Source organism: Gambusia affinis, linkage group LG05, assembly GCF_019740435.1.
Source record: "Gambusia affinis linkage group LG05, SWU_Gaff_1.0, whole genome shotgun sequence".
NCBI classification, from domain to species: Eukaryota; Metazoa; Chordata; class Actinopteri; order Cyprinodontiformes; family Poeciliidae; genus Gambusia; species Gambusia affinis.
The window spans coordinates 12,131,090-12,153,722 of record NC_057872.1 but is presented as its reverse complement, the minus strand read 5'-3'; the positions used below and the strand labels follow the sequence as shown (position 1 = coordinate 12,153,722).

General features: G+C 36.4%; 2 protein-coding genes across 5 annotated transcripts in view; both read right to left on the bottom strand.

Moving 5' to 3' along the window:
* Positions 1-4,557: 4,557 nt before the first annotated feature.
* LOC122830774 (secretagogin-like) lies at positions 4,558-18,745 on the bottom strand. Its single transcript, XM_044116436.1, has 11 exons — positions 18,568-18,745; positions 18,211-18,281; positions 15,623-15,715; positions 9,312-9,401; positions 8,323-8,379; positions 7,770-7,847; positions 7,212-7,267; positions 7,059-7,104; positions 6,294-6,353; positions 5,340-5,408; positions 4,558-5,077 (listed from the first exon to the last, which is right to left on the bottom strand). Exons 1-11 carry the CDS (start codon positions 18,635-18,637, stop codon positions 4,949-4,951), a joined length of 819 nt encoding a protein of 272 aa, XP_043972371.1. The 5' UTR covers positions 18,638-18,745; the 3' UTR covers positions 4,558-4,948.
* A 380-nt stretch (positions 18,746-19,125) lies between these two features.
* The window catches only part of LOC122831189 (F-actin-uncapping protein LRRC16A-like), a 51,966-nt gene continuing 48,458 nt past the window's right edge, over positions 19,126-22,633 (bottom strand). For all 4 annotated transcript variants that reach the window (XM_044117195.1, XM_044117196.1, XM_044117197.1 and 1 more), the window contains one exon: positions 19,126-22,288. In XM_044117195.1, coding sequence (XP_043973130.1) covers positions 22,116-22,288 — 173 coding nt within the window. In that variant the 3' untranslated portion in view covers positions 19,126-22,115. The remainder of the gene's footprint in view (positions 22,289-22,633) is intronic.

Sequence of the window (22,633 nt, the reverse complement as noted above, 5' to 3'; positions counted from 1 at the left end):
GCTCAGGCTGAAATTGACATGCAATATAAAAAACAAATAATATTTTTGATATTATTGTAACTTTTTGTTGCAGTATGCACAAGTGTGATAACCCATGTCTCCAAATCCACTTAAGACACAGGTAGGTCCACCAATGTGTGTGCTGTCCCTCGTATAGCGGTACTTAAGCGAACAAAAATGGACAACTAGTGTGTAGTGGGGATGGGGGCATGTGCACCACATTCAAAAAGTTACCTGATCCACAAAAGGGAAACTAACAATTTTGTTACATGTCTGTGTAAAATTTTATATCATTTTAAATGTCATAAAAGTGTGTCTTAATTTTCTTTAAAGAGGGGTATTGTGTAAAATCAACTTTTTTGAGTTTTATATCATGTTATAATCTTATTCTGTCATCCAAAATGAACTTAAAGTGTTGCTTAGATTCTTTCATGATTGTTTGCAAAATCCTTGATTCTACCATGGCAGGGTTGTGGCAGCAACAGAAGATATTGGAAAGATTTTTGCCATTCTCCAATTTAGACAATTTATTTTTAGACAACAACAGGCCACATGATTTAAAATATTTACTATCAGAGGCCTACAAGCTGTTGGAGCTGAACTCTTACTTTGGAGCTTCAAGCCGTCACCGTGTGGTCAGGCCACACAGGATGCCTCTATTTACATGGATACTCGGGCAACATGGTGCGCACAAACTAATGTTTGTGGTCAGGAGTGTGTGTGGCACCGTGTTGTGAAGATTCACCTCTTTGTCCCTGTTCATTCGGATGTATATTTTACAGTTTTTTTTTTTTTATATGCTACTATTATGAGTTTCATCCTGCAGCTTAAATTAGTTCATGCTATAAAAAGCATGTTTTGACTTGGCTGGATAGCTCGGCAAATGCTTGAGAAGAGCTCCACCAGGACATCATTGTATTTTGAACTGGAGTCTGTCACCTCACCAGCTGTAAGCCATATGCAACAAGTCATATGGACCCAAACACTGAAAGGAGATCTGAAGACGGATGCAAAATTTGCTCTCTACATCCCAGAATGATGTAATTATGATCACATGATGTTGTTAAAAAGCTGGATGCTTTAGAGACACAACATGGGAGAATGGGTTTTTTTTGTGCATAATTTATAGGGTTAGGGTTTTACAAAAGTATTCTTATCACAAGCAATTATACAATTTTTTGTCAAACTAGGGCCACAAAATATTTGGTAAATCAGCACATTAGCATATTAGAAAGCAGGAAGGAAATGTAAAGTTCATGTTTTTTCCCCCTTCAAATTAAAATCTGAAATGTGTGGCATGCATGTATTCAGGCCTTCTTGGTTCAGTGTTTTGTAGAACTACTCCACAGAGTCACAGAGTCAAAAGTAAATGGATGTGTATTTAGGCTCATTATGCTGGAAGGTGAACAGGGACAATCCTCTTTGGGGGGAGTGTTACTTTAAAATATAGCATTTTTAAAGCCAAGAAATTTTATTTTGTTCTCGTCTAATCAGAGACCAAATAACTGTGGACTGTGTCTTCTATTTGGATCATCCATCGTCAGCTTAGGTGGGCATCCACATCTTTGTAGGTTTGGAGATGAGTTATTGCCTTCCTTTTCTGGAGTTATAGAGAGTTTGATGTGTGTGGGAGAGGCAAGCCTTTTAAACTTTTTACTTTACAGCCTACTTTCAAACAGATTTTTTCTTTTGCTTTGACCCGTCTCTTATGTCTTCCATGTCTTCATGTGTCAGGTCTTCAGTGGTCATTTAGCTGTTCTTTACAAGCGGTGGCCAGTCAGTGGAAATAACAGCTTGGGGGGCCCCCCACAAATCTCTCATCCAGAGTTTATTTGCTCCATGCCACTGTACATGAACTGAATCACAGAAAGTCAGCCAACTGTCTTCTATGGTGGGTGGCTTTCCATTCCTAACACATATTGCATGGAAAAACCTCAAGATGGGATGGGAAAAATCGTAACATGTTTTCTCAAAACGAGAACTGGCAGCTTCTTTCCTGCAAGAGGGGGTTCTTGAAAACCTTAGATCTCTGACATTTCTTTTCTTTCGAAGTTTCTTTTGCAATGTTGAAAATGAGCATATGGACTCATGTAGAACTAATCACCTTTTGAGATCTTTTCAGAAAATGCTTGAGTCAGGATAATATATATCATAATATCAATTCTTTTTATTGTTTTTTTTTCCCAGACAATCTTGCATAACAGCCTTGTGTCCTGTCAGCCTCTTGAGGTAGGCTGAGCAAAGGCAGGTTCTTATCCCAAATTCTCTGTTGGTGCAAACTAAATATCCTGATGTTTTTACTAAGCTCGCTGAGCATAATAAATATGACAGAGAACAGAGCATATGCAGCAAAACTTTCTGCAGCGCAAAGATTTTGGGAAGGATAAAGGAAATAAAACACAGTTACATTGTAAACTAAGAGCAGCTGTGGCACATCCTTTGCTGCAGACAGCAGTGGACAACTCTGTAACTGAAATGACTGCTTATTAAAAAAATAATAATAATTTCAGTCCTGTTGCCAAACTTGAACCTGACTGATGAAACAAATATATTTGGTTAAGAACAGTGTGTTTTACTTACACTTCTACGCTGGACCAACATGCCAGCGTAAACACTTTTTTATATATATTTTTTTGTATTTCTATCCCATTGCATATGGTGGATATTGATCTGCACCAACACCAATGAAAGTATTGGTGGTGGCCATGCCAGATAAAGATTTATACAAGGTACAACAGTGCAACAATTGATCTTTTCCTGTGAAACCTTCATGGAGGTGCATGGCCATCACCTGCCAATAACGTTATGTTCACTGTGATGATACAATTTCAATATCTATTCTCTTTCTGTCAGCTTACCGCACTTTCCTTGTTTGCTCTTTACTCAAAGAGAATGACCCAAAGACAGACAAGAAGTCTTGTGTCACTGTGACGAGCTTTGTACCAGTCAGTGTTTTCAATCAAAAATCATATGGTGCCACTTAGCAAGCTGTTCATCTTTCTGCAAGTTGTTAGGCATTTAATTTTCTTCACACATAATGTGATGACAAGCATTTGAGCCAGGTAGACTAAAACTGAAACTAATTAAAACTATAAATACAAACTATTTGCAATCAACAGTTGTTGGTAGGAAGCTCACAGCTGATCTGGTTCTACTTGGTGCTATTATGAGGGTGTTCCTGCTGTAAGAAAGGTGCAGGTATTTTAAAAATAATATGAATATGATCATATTAATTTTAATTTGATGGAAACAGTCCCCTGTGCTGGACTGGCGACCTGTCCAGGGTGTACCTCGCGTCTTACCTGTAGACCACTGGAGATAGGCACCAGCACCACTCGTACTTGAATAATGGATGGATGAACAAAACTTTCCTTTCAAAGGCGTCAAGGTTATAGTTTTGCCGCTAGAGGGCAGCATTTCACAGCATTAAAAACATGCTTTGTATTCTTTTCCACATACATTATTGAGAACCCCTCCTCAAATCTAAATATAGCATATATAGATTATGTCTTTGCATTAGTTTATTAGCAATATTGCATATATTGCTAATAAATATACATATATTGGCTAGAGACATAGTGCATTGCAATGAATCTTCAGACTGAGATGTACAGTTATTCTATTACTAAAGGATATAGCATTTGCTTTAATGCTTTTGATGTTCAGGTCTTCAGTTCACATGCCAGGCCTTAAGTGAAGCTCTTAGGAAGATGAGATGAATTTTAATAGATTATTACTTTAGAATGAATGATTCAGTGCTTTAACCTTGATGACAATTTGTTTCATTCAAGTTTTCACGCCATTCTCGCTGTCACTGTTAACACCTATTGAGCTCAAAGTGTTTGCTTTGCAGCAGCTGCATGCGTCTCAGCTCCTCCTCCCACACAAACACAATCATAACCCAATAACTGTACTGCTACACAGTATACAAGAAACTAAAGCCTTGTCCTGTAGAGTAAAAATACATTGTAATTATTTGCGGAACTGGTGGTCTGTTTAATTGAAATACACATATGAATAAACGGAGACCATATAGAAATCACACACCATGTTGGCTTTGACTCCAAGTGCATCTCGGTCTGGTGGAGAATGCTTTTTAGGTCTGCACCATTCTAACATGGCATCTCATTCAGCTGCACTTAAAATTCAACAAACATTTAAACCCCAATGTGAACTTTTTCTTCTAAAAGAATTCAGATTTATCAACGATAACCTAAATAAATAAAAAAAGACTTCTTTTAAGTCAGTGATTCCCAAACTTTTTCTGCTGTTATTGAGAAAATGTTCAAAACAAAGTGTTTCATTGCATGCAGTATTTTCTGTTGCTCCTGCAATTAAATCCATTTCAAATATTTACCACATTAATATCTAAATGCAAATTACCATGTTTTCTTTCTGATAAATGAAATGGATTTGATTGCATTACATTTTGTTGTATAGCTTCATAGCTCCAAATGCATTTGAAAGTTGTTTTTTTTTGCATTTATTTACATTTATTTATAAATATCCAGTGTAGATGCTGAAGGGAAAGAAGACAGACAAACATTAATATCCCATCACTTGTCATTGTTTATTTTCTTTATAGCTCATTACTGTATATTACACACCACACAACATACCATTACATTTTTATAGAAACATGCAAATGTAAGAGCCTCAACAGAGAACTTTATGTTCAGCAAATTTTCACTTTAAAAGAGACATTTTCACTTTGTTGACCAGCACACCAAGTTACCCTCAACTACAAACATCAGCGAACACAAGGCTTGTGCTACCTCAGAAATCCAGTATGAAGAGTCTAATTTGTCATAAAGTTCATTCTATTATTTAAGGATTAGATTAAACTTGATGCATGAAAAATTAGCGAGATTATGTGGATAACATTCCATTATTATCAGACGTACATCATGCAGTCAATTTTCATACCAGGAATATGATATAGGGTTTTCTAAGGTGTTGGTTTCACTCCCAGACATAAAGCCAGCTCGTTTTTCTGAATCTTCCCATCCTTGTTGACGTCGCAGTGACGCAACAGAACGGCTCGCAGTTTGTCAAGATCAGGGCCCGACAGGTTGGGCTGAAGTAGACAGAAGGCAAGAAGTAGAGCATTGATTAGTGAATGAGAGATTAAATATGGAGGGAAAAATGTTTTACTGTTTTCAGCTTTTCATCAGGAGGTCAATCACATTATACCCTCAAAATTAAGAGGAAATTCAGGTGCAACAGCAGACCCCAGATTGTCGAGAGGTGACGCAGAATCAAAAACTGTAGTGATACACTTCCATACAAAGTTTAAAATGGTTTTACAAAATTTTACAGAGGAAAAGTAGGACTCCTACCCTGACAAGCCCCATCATGTCTTTGACGAACCCATCCACCTCAGCACCTTCCAAGGCTCCGGTCTGACTCTGGAGACGGATAACCAGAGGGAGGGAACATCAGCAGATACAAGAAAACCAAAAGACGGGACAGTGGCAGAATAATATGGCAGCAAAAATATAATTTTAGGCTTTTCCAAAATCCCAGAGAACGTCAGTATAGTTTTTCCATGCAGAATTATAAAAAACAACAACAAATCATTGTAATACAACTATTATGGTTGTATTGAACCATAATATTTAGGGTTTTCAAAGACCCTAAAAAACTTTTAGGAAAATAAGTTTTCCCAAAGACTTGCTCTGAACAAATTGCTCCGTGTGAAACATCTCACACCTGAAAAAAAACTTCTGTCTCTGTATGGCAATGGTTCAGGCATGCAGTACTTGTTCTCCAGCTAAACTCAGCTCAGACTTTGTCCATTCCCACTTTGCCTAGAGTTTGATAAATGAGGTCATACAGGCATAAAAACGAAGATGCGAGCCTTTCACACTCTGCATTCTGTTAACATTAATTGCATTGGTACTGCTATTCTGAACATCGTCTCTGTCAAAGCCAACAGGTTTAGTAACAAAACTGGTGGCCTTGAAGCTTTTCATTCAAAATTTAAATGGTGAATGAGCAGAAAAGGTTCTCAGGCATTTAGTTTCACAATTGAGAAATGAGCCTGTTAAAGAGTTCTGATTTTACATGATATAATGAACCAAAGTGTGACTTGATCCCATTTTAGCCGTTTTATCTTATGACGTTTTATTATGCAAAATTAAAATAGATTAATTTCCTCCGTGCTGTACTTAAAGTTACAAAACATCCTTCTGTAAGATGTTCATTTACATTTTTCCTTTGCATCACCTAAATACATAAAAGTGATGATTTTGTAGAAGATAATTTCCGACAGAGTTCCTTAATAGACTTACAACATCATAGTGGTTAAAGATCTTCTCAAAGTCCCTCTTCCTCTCCTCTTTACTGGAAGCCTTAAAGAAAATTAGAACATGTCTTTAATTAAACAAATATGACAGTAAAACTAGATAGGTGAGTTTATTTTTTATTTTTTCATTGGTTTTTAAAAAGGACTGTATTAAGTAAAGTCAACTTTTTTGAAATGTAGATAATGTTATAACGTCACTCCATCATCAAAACATACAACAAAGTGCTGCTTTGATTCTCTCATGCGTGTTTGAGAAATCCTTTAATCTCCCCTCTTAGCCAGAGGAGCAGCGGGCCAAGCCGTTATGGGTTCAGAAAACGAGTGGTGAACCCGAGCGTTGCTTTGAAAAGATAACATTCGGTTACACCACAGAGTGCCGATCCCAGAGTCTCCAAGCTGAGCTTCTGCCTCTCAGAGCACACCACCCCAGCATTGCTCCTTCAGACTAGCCAGCAGTAATTAGCAAACATCTGTTGGAATCTGCTGAGTTCATCATACAAGCTACTTCTCACTGAAACGCTGGTGAAAAACATTTTGATGGTATTCCTGATAGTGTTCCTTGATAAAAGAATACTGTTGTGACGTGGCAGTGAAGGAAAGAGCAAGAGCTTCTTAAAGAAACAGAGGCTCAATTCCAAGGTGTTAAACTGCACAGTCAATACCATTTCCTAGCATTGACTGTGCTATAAAATGGCAGTATGTGCACAGAAAATACATAATACTTTTCCTTTAAAAAGACTAAGATACTTACATCCATCTGGAACTGAAGCAGAAAGTTCTCTTCCAAGGCCAAGATCCTTCAGCATAAACCCAAATATTAATTTAATTAATTATAACAGGAAATTAAACCAACATTGAAATGTGAAAAGTCTGCTTTTAGCACAAAATCTTTGCAGAAATGTACCTGGCTAAATCATTCAGATCCAAACGGCCGTCCTGGTTTTTGTCAAATACTTTCATCTGAAAGGAAAGGATTTGTTAGTTTTCAAAGTCACAGCAAATTCACCTCTGCACAGTTTTCTATGTATAAAGTCAGAAAACTAACTTCAAATGTTGACTCTCCCCAAAAAGTAATAAAATTAATTATACCAACAGTAATTGTGAAGAAGAAAGAAAAAACATTTGATGTTTTTAATTTCCCTTTTGATTATTATACAAGATAATCCATAACCAGAAGATTCAACTCTTACATGAGAATATACATTTGAGTTTCTAGAATAATATTTTTGCAAAATGAGAGCTGTTCTTTTCTCTGTAAATCTGCTCAATCAAAAAGATGAACAATAATTGCACTGACTCAACAAACAAAGCAAATACTGACTGCTAAGTCTTAAAGGTATACAGTGTTAAAAATGAACAATTCCTTTGAATAAAAAAATGTTGTATAGCTTTTGAATTGGACAATCAGTCAAGTTTTAATAAAGTGTCACTATGTGTTGAGGCTGCGGCAGAGTTTTTATACCATTGCGTCGGTGTATTCTTCCAGTTTATCAGGGGACACTTCTTTGTGGTGCTGCTGAAATAAATCTTTCAAAAAGGCCTGGGAGAAGAAAAACCAGAAAGAAAAATGACATTTTCATTCATTGAGCTCGATTCCCTGCAGAGGCAACGGTTACAGTTACTCTCAGATCGTTGCTATTCGACATTAACAAACATACTTTTTGCCTTCCATAATCAATACATTAAAAAGGCGTACAACTTAAATATTTAATGTACATCTTAGCATTACTACAATTAGCTTTGGCTAATTGATTCCTGGCATTCATTACTACTAGAACGTTTGAAGTTATTTTAGACCAACAGCTATTAAAGCACGTGCCTACAAAACATTTATACACACATGAAATTATTTTAACTGTGCAACTTTGCCCATTTTGGGAATATCCTTTCCAAAAATGCTGTAAGTACTGTATTTTCAACTATTCATGTTCTACTAAGAAAATGTTGAAATAAGCTGCATCATATCCAAGACCTTAAAAAAACAAACAAAAACGCTCGTCTTTGATGAGTCTCACCTTCAGCTCCTGGGCTGATATGTAGCCGCTGGAGTCGATGTCATACTTCCTCCATATCTGCAGCGGACACAGCAACACAAATCAGAAAATGTTATTTATAGCAATAAGAAATTATTTCAGCCAGTGAAGTAATTCCAATCCTTTTTAAGTCAAGAATGATGGAGCTCAGTTGCATTGTGAAAAAAATAAATAAAAAAATCTCAGTCAGCGAGTTTAAGCTCCAGTTAATGGCATATTTGTCAGAAGAGGTCAACATATTGAACACAGCACTAAAATAATATTATCAGCTATGATATATATAGTCTGACCATTGCAAAACAAAAATTAAATAAATAAAATGCAATGTTGACCAAACAAAATCTTCATATTATTACACTTTCCCAATACCATTACTGGGTTTCAAAACATCTATGCATCCATTTTCTAACACCATTGTCCCTGGTGGAGTCAGGAGGGGTGATGGTGCCTAATTTATATCCTACTTGATTTTTTAATTGCTTACAGTTTAAGCATTTCTGATGTGAAAAGCCAAAGTAGGTAGTTTAGAGTCTGGGTTCCCAAACTTCACAATCAAAAGTCCAGGTGATTTCTATGAAAGGCTAAAGGTTGGAAACAGACATTACTGAGCAAAGAAATAAGCTACATTTATAGTCAAACCAAACTAACATGGAAAAATAAGAATAAAAATCCTTTTACAAAGCAAAATTTAAGGCAAATGTGGAGTGATGCACTCGCACTGTCTTTTCTGGTCAACAGGAGAACAGCACCATTTATCATAGGCATGACTGAATAAAGTCATTTTACAGAGACTTCACATTGATCTAGGCAAGATAACTTCATGGATGTTTCAAGTAAATGTATTTTTATAGGCTAGATTTACATCCAAATGCAACAGCATGTGGTTACCAGACCAAGAAACCTATCAAAGTAATCTACCTCGTCATTGAGCAACATCTTTTTCATGTTTATGTAAATGTGTGCATCTTCACCTTCATAAAATCAACGCTGTTGTCCAGTAGAGCTTCTCTTCTGAAAACTAACAAGAAGTTTTCTTCTTCCGGCAAAATCATGTTGGCCAGCTAGAAAACAAGACAGCAAGCAGAGATCTCAGTGAAACGATGCACATAGTGTTGGCTTTTAACAAGTCTGGACAAGTTCAATTTTATCTTATAGGTAGTCTCACTTAGAACCACTTCCTGGTAAAACAAATTGCCTCAACAAAAACTTTGCAGGCACATTGAGACATCTTTCTACAACTGGTGCACTCCACAGCAGAAATCAATTCTCGTGTATTCAATTTTCTTTCCTTTATTTAACCAGGTAAAATCCCACTGAGATTCAGATCTCATTTTCAAGAGGGAAGAAATCTGCAACAGTCTGGTTACACAAAATGAAAACATGTGCACAAGTTTAAGACAAAACAAGTTTAATTACAAAACAGTTTAAAAGCAATGACACTGACTGACAGAATCATGTTGCATATTTTTAAGAACCACTCCAAAAAATTCCCAGGAAGTACGATCAGGCGTCTTTAGTTCAGGATGGTGCTGATTCCATGATATATATTCATACTCTTTTTTTTTTCCCCTCCAGGGGGTCTTTTTGTGGGCTCTAGTGTCCCTTATATGACAATCGGCTGACAGGAAAGGGGGAAGGAGTGGGGGAAGCCATGCGGCAAATGTCGTCGGGTCCGGGAATCGAACCCGCAATAGCCACGTCACGGACTCAAGGCCTCCAAACGTGGGTCATGGTACCCCCTACGCCACCGCAGCACGCCCATATATTCATACTCTTAATGCTTTATTCCGTTTTTCTGTTCAAACACATGGAACATGCAAAAGAAAAATGTTGGCACATAAAGAATGGGCAGGAACAGATCGTTGTATAAGATAATTTAAGTAGGCTGAACCCGAGCCGAGTTTCATGTATCAGTGGCATCAAGTGATTGTATCTCCGTAAGCTTAAAGGAAGTTATTCAACTTTTGATATGCAAGATGTCTGCTACCTGTTTCAAACCTTAAAGCACAATGACAGACAGTATTCAAGGTTTGAAGACTTCTGGTAGTTGAGAAGGGGGAAAAGCTAAACATATCTTTAAAAAAAGATAAATTGCAACTCAATTAGTAGGAAGCCACTACGAAAGATTTACAGACCCACCGCTGAACGACCTCTGCACCAGCTGACCTGGATCCGCTTCAGTTCTTGTTGAGCCAGCTTTACATTAGTAGATTAAACTCTCCGATGAGAACGGTCATAAAGAATGCTCCCCACAAGAAGACAAAGATGAAGCCATAACAAGGACAATGCACCAACAGTGCTGTTTTGTGCAGAGACGTCCTGCCAGGGCTTTTCTACACACTTTATATGGATTAACTATTTGAGCTCATTTTCTAAACAGATGACAGCTAAAGACACAAAAGGTCTTCATCAAAAAAGTTAATAATCGGATTATTTTCAAATTCATGTTGTTGTAAATGATGCCCATGTCAGCAGAGCTCTAAAACAAAACCAGAAAGTGGTTTGCTGGTAAAAATGCCTTCACATGGCAGCTTTACATCACCACTGTGAGTTGAAAACCTCTCAACATGAGGATTGTTCACAATATAGTCACATTTACTAAGTTTGACAAGAGTGGTCATCGTTAAACGTTTCTATACTCGATATGCTAGTTTTCACATTTCCATTATGGGGCAATAGAGGCTGAATGTAGTTCACTTCTCTTTCTTCTGATATAAGCGAACAGACACTGAAAGCATGCCAGCACTTCGTGCAACTATGACAGGATCTTGTGGCTTGCAGATAAAATTGTGGACTTCCTCTTTGACTTCTCTGCATCTGCAAAGACATCTTATTAAACCCGCTTTCAAAACTCCGTTGTACACACAGAATATCAAGTAGAAAAGTGACAACAGTGGAATTCACTCATGGAAACAATTTCATTTAAAGATGCCTTTCAGCACAAGACGGTTTGTTAAAAAATACTGTAACAACAGGACATTGTGTAATGGTTGTTGTTTACCAATGGTTGTGTTTACACCAGATGCTTTTCTTGTTTTCCAGAAAGCATTAGTAATCTGAATCTTGCGGGTATTACTTTAAAAGTTTCAGCTGCCTTTAAGCATTATTTGAGGATATTATACTCATCTCTAATATTTGAGGATATTAGAATTTGTAATGTGCAGTTATTAAAATGAAAAAAAAAAAAAACTAGACAAAACTGTATGCTGCACACAAATTAGGTCGTTTAAGCTTTAAAGTTTATTTTGTTTTGTTAGGTTCAGTTTTGTTTGTGATTTCATAATCATGACCTAGGATTTTTCCAAAGGGTGCCAGTCATTTTGTGCCTCACTCTAGTATAAAATCAACCACCAAACAAATCAATTGTGCTTTCACAAAGAGTGATTTAAAGTAACATTCAACATTATGCTCAAATCTACTGTAAAAAAAAAATAAAAATAAAAAGATGAGTATACAAATTCAGTAACTGTCAACAAGGAGCATTTCAAATTAAAAGTATTTTCATGGAAAAATAATTCATAAAAATGTTTAGTCCTAACATATAGTATAAAGGTTCCTAATTTCATTCACTGTGCTTCTGATTACTGGTTGAGCCAAAGTGACTCAAAATAGGAAACATTAGGACCTCGGCCCAAAACTGTCTACAGCCCTGAGAGGTGAACAGAGAAGAGGTCATCACAGCTGGTAAGACTTTCTCCAAAATGGACAAGAATTGATGCATGGTCAGAACAAAATCGTTCATTCTGTGGAAAACTGCTTCTTTCATATCAGTTTTCTCAGAAAGACCAGAACTGCAAAAGCACAAAACAATAAGACCTACTCAAGTTTCATTTTACCCAACTGACCCAAACAGGGATCAGAACCACAACGGATTGAAGGTGAAATAGAAAATCTTTACTACATATCCTGCTAAACTAAATCCTACTTGAAATTTGAGCATTTATATGCTCACATTTTAAATTCACCCAGAAATAATAAAATAAAAACATGGTGATACACGGAAATAAATAACTAATTTATTTGCAGAAAGCAGAAGGATGCTGGTTGCACTGTTGACGGAACTAAGAGGGAGTCTTATGCACCCAGGCTTAATAAACTTGTTAAACCATAATAACATTGCAAATGATATATATTTACATTTTTAGCATTTACATGACATCTTGTCAAAGTTCATGTGGCATTACAGCTTCAGCTCCAGAACACATCATTCCTAAACGGTTGGCTGAGGAGGAACCTAATTAATAACCTATTAACCCTTAAATCCAGTGTAAAATGTGGGGCATTTTACTGATGGGTTTATTAGATGATTTATTTATTCTTCATTTTTTACAACAGCAGGATTTCTCAACTTTTGCTATAACTGATGCATTAGGTGTTATGACAACATTCTGAGTATATTTTGTATTTTGATTTGCATTGAAAAAACTTTACATGTCATGAAAACCAAATGACAACACACTTGAAGTACTTTCAAAGTTTTCTAAACAGAAAAAATATTTTTGTTCAGTTTTTGTATGATTACTAATTTGTCTTATTTTTTTTAATTTATTTTTACATTTTTCATTGCCTTTTTAAATGACCTCACATTACAGCGGGTCTTTGCAGAAATTTCCTTTGGTAAAGATGTAGGAGTCTGGAAAGCATGTTTAAAAAAAATAGAGCTTTGGCATTATACAATAAAATGAAATAAATGTGACCAATAAATACATGCACATAAAACTTCTAATGTAAATTAATTTAAAGTTACAATCATATTGAGCTCCTCTAAGAAAGATCAATGCAGGTAGATTTGAAATATAGAGCATGTAGCTTGTTAAACATCTGAAACTGCTTGTTGGAACTGATTCTTGGCAGGAGCTGTGAGTTATGGATTCAGAATAATTATTTTAATAAAGAAAAAAGTCAGATAGGCAGGGGTGTACCATGTTGAGCTCACCGTTCCTACTTCAACCACAATAAATCACTGCATGTAACAAGCCACTAATAGAAAACGTATATTGATTTCTTCTTTCAGTATTGGAGCAAGTCAAGGCCTTTGGTTCTGCGGATGTAATTCATGAAAGGAGTAATCCCAATGAATAGTTTCTGTCCTCTAAAATAAATAATACACTTAATTACATTGGAGAGGAGCATGATATATTAGAATATGAGATATCCTGATTAACCAGGCTGCAGCCTGGGATCAATGTGAAAATAAAAAAGGTGACTTAAACCAGTAAGAATCAGTTCCAGCATATCAGAAATTACTAGAGAGAACTGAAATAAGCAGCATTCAATAATTAAATGTGTATTTTATCTAACAACAAAAACAAAACTGAGTGAGGAACAATTGAGTTCTTTTCACTTTGGAGCTTTTGAGAACACAAGATGGTTTGGATGGCAGTTCTTTCATATGTTGCACAACGCTGGTGTTAATTTTCAATGGATTTAAGAGAAAGATGGTTGATTAAAAAGGAATGGGGCTGAAGACAGATGATACTGCTGTAGAATGAAGAGGAAGTAAGCAAGCAGCTTTTAAATGTGTCATGTTTGACAAATACACAGCAGTCTTGTGGAGAGGAAGTTGAAGTTACAAAAAGAGGGCCAAAGGGTAATAGTAATTACATTTTAGAGTAATTAAAAAACTGTTTTAAAGTGTATGCATAATACATATATAATCAAAATCAAAAAAATCTAATCAAACTTTATTTGTATAGCACAGCAAGGCATTTCAAAGTGCTTTACATCAAATCAAACACAAAAATACAATGCAACATAGAATCAACAATAAAAACACAACATCAAGTCAGACTCCGTCAATAAATTTGCAATTGATTACGTTTCAAATAAAACTCTAAACAAGTGGGTTGTTTAGAGTTTTAAAGGAAGTCAGTGTTTCAGCTGTTTTACAGTTTTCTGGAAGTTTGTTCCAGATTTTTGGTGCATAGATGCTAAATGCCGCTTCTCCTCGTTTGGTTCTGGTTCTGGGGATGCAGAGCAGACCAGAACCAGAAGACCTGAGAGGTCTGGAAGGTTGATACAACAGCAGCAAATCTTTAATGTATTGTGGTGCTAAACCATTCAGTGATTTATAAACTAACAACAGTATTTTAAAGTCTATTCTTTGAGCTACAGGGAGCCAGTGGAGAGACTTTAAAACTGGTGTTATGTGCTCTATCTTCCTGGTTTTAGTGAGAACGCGAGCAGCAGCATTCTGGATCAGCTGCAGCTGTTTGATTGATTTGTTGGACAGGCCTGTGAAGACGCCGTTACAATAATCAATACGACTGAAGATAAACGCATGGATGAGTTTCTCTAGATCTGGCTGATACATTAGTCCTTTAATCCTGGAAATGTTCTTCAGGTGAAAGAAGGCCGTCTTTGTAACTGTCTTTATGTGGCTCTGAAAGTTCAGGTCAGAGTCCATCACTACTCCCAGGTTTCGGGCCTGATCGTTGATTTTTAGTTGTAATAACTGAAGCTGTGCACTGACTCTAGATCGTTCCTCTTTAGGTCCAAAAATAATAACTTCAGTTTTGTTTTTGTTCAGCAATATTGTATATAATGCTGTATTCCAGTCCGTCCAAATCACAACCAGTCCCAAAGAGTTTCTGCTTACGTGGCCTTGTTCAGACAACCTTTTTATTGTCAGGCCTGAAGCCTTAGATGTCACACTGAACAGCGTTCATAACATACTTGGAATAAGATATGATTCAGCTGTAATTTTTACAGAGCTGAGAAAATCATTGCAAAACAGTTATTAAACTTTCGATGATTTGAAAAGGTAAGGTCAGAAATATACACCTGAAGACAGATGAGCACTGATCATCTTATTTTGCCTGGTCAGGATTTCTATGGGGATGCAAAGTGACCATGCTGACCAAATCTACTGCTAAAAAAGACACAACAATAAGCCCGAGAACCTCAGTCTGGATCACAGAGCAGCAGGAGAATATGGCCTGGCCCAATGAATGAGGAACAAGTGGCTCTAGGATGGATTATAGGAAGAAGACAAGCTGATAGAGAGCTTGTCTGTATCAGTGTCTACAACATCTTGGACAATGTAATGCTGACCAGCATTCATCTTTTATCATCTAATTATAATCAGTCCTATTTCAGATCTGCTGCTTAAATCAATAAACCTGCGCCCAAAACCTCCATAATACCATTCATTTTTGTTTAAATGAAGCAGCATTCTGTTATATATTCTGATATTTTAACAGAATATCTTTCTGAGATATTCTGTTAGAAATATCTGTAAATTGGTTTCTGACTAATATAAATGAGGCATGAGCAACTGTACCTCTCGAATCTGTAGTTTACCATCAGCAGTCACATCATAGGCGGACATGAATCTCTGCTTCAGTCGCTGAACTCTCTCCTCAGTGGCTTTCTCCTGTGGAAAAAACAACAACAACAACAAAAACCAGCAAATCAAAATGAATCACTGATTTTTAGTTTTGTTTCACTCCAAACCAAACTCAGGGTAAATAAAGTCTGATTTTGAAGGAAATACAACACAAAATTTTTAAATGTAAAGAATGTAATATAAAGAATATAAAGAACCAGACTACACAAAAAAGCAAGTCTACATATCCAGCTTAGTCACATTTATTTTTGGTATTGTTTCCATGGATACACCTTTAATCTAAGACTTTTTCCTCCCTCAAGATCTGCTTTTTGAACTCAAGCAAACTAACAGTGTCTAAGGCACTTGACCCTAACCATGTCGTCCGACAACAGAAGTTGTTTGACATATCCAATAAAGCAGAAATCCTTCATTGACCATTTGGCTCTCTGCAAATCAACTGACTGCTTGGTTCATGAGCTGTAGAAATCAGTCAGTAGCATTTTTAAAGGATGTCACTGTGAGGGTTATCTGCAAACAAAAGATCTACTGTTTTGTGAAGGACTACAGATAAAGAGGTAAGACTGACAGCAGCACTTCAGTTCCCATGTGACCCTCTGGTCTCAGGTGTAAAATATCCCACTAATCAAGCAGCAGTAGAGTCCTGACATCTCCAGACCTGCAGGGGTCAGCGCTCTCTGTCCATACAGTTTCAGGCAAAAATAAATAGCAATAAACTACTAACAATTAGAAAACGGGGATGGAGTAAAAGTATGTGTAAAACGGATTGGGCATGTGAAAAAAACAGTTTGAGACTGAGATCCATTTGTTGTTGTTTTTTTTTTTTGTATGTTTGAGTTTTTCCAAATATTCTACAAAACTAATCTCAATTTAGGTTCCAGTCACATCTGAAGGTAATTATACTTTCAGGTGCTGAAATTATTCTACTTAGCAACCAACTTTCTAAATTGTGCACTGTAATTTCCAGTCACCTTCCTGTAACTATGGAAACATGTTGATCCGTGGTGCTTAAACCTAAATGATCACTTAGTGCAGAGCTGAGGACACAATCTGCAAACCATAAGGTGCTACAGAGTTATCATGAATCAAGACCAAGAGACACACTATAATGGTCACTTAGACGATGACACTGAAAACAAAGGCAAGCATAATATCTGACAAGTCTCAGATACATACAACAACATATATAAAATTATATGACCAAAAAGTTAAACATCATGTGGTTTAGTACTTCCCCAAACCACCTGCAACATTATGAACACATTATGTTTACATTTCCTGTCATGCCATGGCAACAGTTGTTTGACAAATTATCTTATATTTTAGCCTTGGTTCAAAAGAGAATATAAATAATTCACAGTCATTGATGTGTTCAGGTTAAATGGATAAAAACTGTAACCCAATACAGTATTTTACTGTTCTGGGGTTTTTTTTGTTTTGTTTTTGTTTTTGCATCCAAACTGACTCTATTTCAAATTTCAAAACAGACTTGTCAAGTCAGAACTTTTCAATTAACAGGCATTTTCTGTCTTTTTTTCAAATCCTAAATCTCTGAAATTCATTTGTTTATGTTATACAGTTACTGAGTTATTTTATGTCTCTTCATACCCGGCATACCCGTTTTCTATTCATGTATCCTTTTGATTGTGCAAAAATGTGTGTGTGTAACTTAACCTGACAAAATGTTGACTCCACATCAGATCAAATTTCTAAATTACTGATACTGCAGCACAGTACAGTGAACAGAAACTAATTATATTGGAGTAAAAAAAAAAAAAAAAAAGCTGACAAACCACAGTAGAAATTGGCAACAAAATGATGCGCAACAGTAAATGGCAGACAGAGCAGATGGGATGGCTGTGCAGTGTCTTTGTAGCTTGACAGAAATCCATTGAACATCATCCCTCCTGAGGGCATTAGTGCCAGAGAGCAAACATCAGAAAAGAGAGAGTAATATAAGTGTGGTAATCTGTTTGTTTTAGTGCAACCCAATTAGTATCCAAGAGATTCTGGTCAGATCGCTGAAGAACAACAGGCAGTGTATGTATGCTTATTGGAGTGTCCATTAAAACTGGACAGGAAAAGGGCTTGGCCATTACTCAGCTTAACCACATTTAACTTTGCTCAGCAAACATGATGTGCCATTAGTGAACATGGTCAGCAGGCTCTTTTTCTCCATCGCTGTTTGGAACTGTATCGACTCAGATTGCTTTATTATAGTTTTCAGATGTTTTTAAATGTGTTGTCCAGCATCACTACAGAGACCTCGCCCATTCAGACAGCTGCAAACATCTTTGGCTACCCAGACAGCACAATGCTCCATAAAGATGTGAACCTATTAACCTTTCAAATAGGGAAGACGACAAAATGACAACTTCAAATACAATTACACCATGCTGCTGTTGCTTTCAGGTTGTACAATTAGAAACACATGCAGATGATGCCACAAATGGTTGCTTACTGTCTGTGAAAGTGTATTTATAAATTAGTGGCATATTTCCGCAGATAAAACATTCACTCACCTGTGGCCCCAATCTTTTCATCATGTGCCGGAAAAACTCATCCAGCTCTTTACCCTCAATGTAGCCATTATCTACAAAAACAAGAACGAAAATCAAACAGTTGGGATGTGTAACAGGTTATGTTTTTACTGTGTGTATAAAAAGTAGATTCATAAAAGATTTTCCAGTAATAACCCATAAAAAAAACTACTTATTCTCTAACTTGTTCAGTACATACGTATTTGTAACGACACAGTTTCCTTTATATCCATGATACAAATAAACCATCTGAGGTCTAATAACACAAGCCCAGCAAAATTGACAAATCTGGAACTGGTTCATTTTAAAGAATAGCAAGATGACATGAAATGTCCTCACCATCTGCATCAAAGTGTTGCCAGATTTCCAAGAAACCTGCTGCATCCAGGTTGTCAAAAGAACTCTCCATCTCTCCAAAGAAAAGGAAACTTGAAACTTTTACACGCAAAAACAAGGACGTCTGAAGAGATTAACTGTGCTGCACTCCTCAGTCGTCTGCTTGCTTGACATATGCTCTCTCAACTAAAAACCACACCTCCTTCTTCTGTATGTCAGTCTGTTAATGTGGAATTTTACAGTTCAAAACATATGCGCCATCTAGTGGAGGTTTTGTTACACTGCAAAGCAAAATAAGTTTTAAGAGGCTGACTGGAAATGTACCAAATGAGACCAATAAAAACATGAAGCAGAATGCAAAGTAATTTTAATCAGTATTAATAGTTGCATAAAAACTCCCAACACAAGGATGATTAAAACATGCCAAGTCATGACAGAATAAGAAACAATTTAATTAAACAGATGAACAAACATTCAATTTCTATCATGTAGTCCCAGGTAAAGTTTGTTTCATTTTCTAAAACACGTTCAAAGCGACAGCATTAAAATCGACAAAGAACATCAGCCTTCAGTTGCTTTATTTTATTTCAAATAAGTCACAAACAGATCCCTAGTATAGTAGTGCACTTAGTACAAAAACAACGTAGGATTTCATGTTTTCACATAGGCGTGTGAATGTGTTACATGAGCTTGTGTTACACACACATAAACACACAGACCCTATATGCAAGAAAGCACATATGTACATGAAGGAAAAACTCACAGCCACATCATGCAGTCGCATACAGACTGGCACGCCTAGACCGAATGCTACTGAGTACTGGCATGTTTGTACACTGAACAGCAACAGAAAGAACCAGATGCAGACCAGACCAGTTGAATAATTCTCAACTCATTTTCAGTCTCCATCACAATGCAACAGAAACTCTGCTGCATTGTAATGCTGCTGCTACGGCAAAAAGGAAAGCTCAGAAATGGCAACTGCACACAGCCACGTACGAGTGTATTAAATTTAAACAACATGCAATGTAGAAGCATCCTGTCATTTTTAGTGTCCAGAGACACTTCAGAGACAAAAAAAAGATGATTCTGTAGTCATGTACATCCAGGACAGATTGACTATATACACTAGAAATAATATCTTTAAACTGTGAAGAGTGACAAGAAAAGGACAGCCCCCTTGTAACGCCATAAAAGGACATCATCAGACACCACATTGTGGGAAAGGTGCAATAGTCAGAGCTCTGGCCCCGACTTCAATCTGAATCTTTTAAAGTGAAGAAAAAAGAGCTGCACCAACAAATCCAACACTTACTAATGAAACTTGATCATTTAAAGTAAAATTTGTGTTCTGGGATAACATTTTCTTTTCAACTTTTCAAGCAAAACAAATTCAATTAAATAAAATTTAAGTTTTAATTTGATAAATCAAAAATTGCAGCTCTGAAAAAGTAACTCTTCATTGTTTTCTGAAAATTTTGGATTTTATCAAACTTTTCTGTTAATTTTCCAGATTTACCCAGACACGGACAGTGACTAAAATCTGATTCAGGCTGCATATTTAGGAGCCCTGTACACTTTGTTGCATGCAATTGCATCCACACAGTGGCAGAATGCGCACAAATGCTGACACAAAGAAAAAAAAAATAAAATACAGCCATGTGCCCAGGAAATCTGGCATTGTATTTCATTAATCTATGTTTTTCTTCTTTTTTTTTTTTTTTTTTATCCCAGCAACAATTATGTTTTCTTGTTTGCTTCTATTTATTCACAATAGTCACAAAAAATTGAGAATTACCCCAACACAATCATGACATAGCAAAACAGAAATATAATGATCATCCCATACTGCTTGTATGGCATGGAAATATTTAAGAAAACAATCAAATATTTAAATTGTAAACAGTGTACTGTTAATCATCATTCATTTACACTAGAGGTTTTTTTTTCTATTACACAAATTCATTTTCAGAATTAGTCAAACTCTACAGCAGTGTGAAACAGGTATGTCGTCTTAAAACCAAAACAGGAGAATCAGCCTGACGGCCAAGCTGATGGCACACGATTAATATACACCCAACGACGGTTCGCTTTCACCCCACACAGTGCATTATTGTTTTTTAAACAAGCAGTACAATTGCCGCCTTTATTCTGTGCATTTCTTAATTCTTAGGCATAAAGGAGAATTAAGAACATTTTCAAATTGCTAATCTAACAAAGCAAAATGAGGCAGACTTTTACAAAAACTTGTGTGCTGGAGTTCCTTCAGTGTTTTGCTTTTACACAAAGAACTAAGACTGTCTCGAACTATTGAGATTTCTTTATGCAACAGTCCTATTTTACATTAAGTTCCTTGTTGTCACTGGACATGTAGAACACTAGCATAGTCTTAATGAATAGTATTCAAGTCTTTCTAGGAGCAATTCAAATTCTCAATGTTATTTATTTACAAAAAAAAGGAGTTCAAAACTTCTTTTAAGAAATTATACTACAGATATGCTCCAGAAAGAACCAAACATTGCTCTCTATTGCACTTTAAATATATTCTCAAAGCTCCTCTCCCAGATAAAAAAAAAATAAAAAATACCGTATATATAATAATGTTTTCCACAGTGTTTGAATTTAAAAGAGCAATTATTTAACAGTGCTGAAGCCATACTGATTATCGGTAAAGACAAAGTGGATCACGGTCCTCTCAAAGCAGTAACACATCATATGGCCACTCCCGCTTTCACATGGAATAATACACACTGTTGCTTAGTGTGCGTCAGTCTGCAGCTGTTCCACTTATAAAGTAAATCACACCTCTCTGATCTATGACTTTGCTGAGACACTCAGCTGAAACCTGCTTACTCTTGTAAATAATAAAAAAAGGAAATTGCATAACATTTTCAGTCACTTTGAATCCCATTTAGTAGCACATACAGAAAACAGAGTGTTATAAAATCCATCAAAAATATATCAGAAACGGTCCTGATTTGCTAATATGTTTTGGCTTCAAGTACAGTGAAGTGGTATGTGGCGTCTATTGTTGTGTTTGGTCCCTGGGTGTCAAGCTGTGGCAGCAACCAGTAGAAAATAGTAGTTAATTGTAATCACACTCTCTCAAAGCATCCTGCTTTATATTTAGAGATTTCAAACTTTGACTACACTTCATGATTTATTATTTATGGCCTAAGTGAGCAGGACCAAACCCTGATGATTCATCTTCTCAGACCCTGAAGAGTTAGTAAGAAAAATGAGGATGAGTAAAGTTGACAGCACATCTGGAGAAAAATACTGTTTGGATCCAGGAAGCTCTCATGAGATGAAGCACAGTTTTGGTTTTTGCTGTGGAGGCGTACTGCATCCACTGCGGTCATATCCGTCATGCATTGAGGTCAAAACTGTGTTTCTGCATCTAGAGCACAACTCATGCCTGCCAGGTCTGACTTGTACCTTGTGGTCAAACTGGACCTGCAGGTATGTTTCATTTTGTAAAAATAAACCATGGGAGACTTGTTCCCTTGGAGTTAGTTTTCTATAAAGGAGCCTGAGACTTGGTGAGTGGCTCAAATTAGTATAAAGTCCTTATCTGCCTCTTCCCCCGAGTCGGAGGACTTCTTTCTGGTTGCTTTGCTTTTGTCTGTGTTTGCACAGTTGTCCTTGGTTTTGAAGGAGCCTGGGTCATCAGTGTTGGTGCAGTGAGGGCTGGATCTCTGAGCAGCGTCTGATGCTGACTTCACTGAAAACAACAGACACAGTAAAATAACGTTAATAATGTAACTGGAACAAATGGAAAAGAAAACAAAAATAAGCCCAAATCCCATAAATTCAAATGGATATTTTGCCATATTTCTATGACCTATTCTCAGAAGATCGATTTATCGTTTTATAAATTCAATTCTACTCTTTAATAAAAGACAAGAGGAGAAAATGGGAGAAAAATCCAGGGATTGAAATTTGATGTTTCTTCCCGTCACTGTGGTCGATTGAAAGGAACCCAAACACACCGTTCTTTAATGTTGGTATTCATTAAACAAATAAATCCAGCAATTGAAATCTTAGTCATCTGTTTTTTCCAACTAAA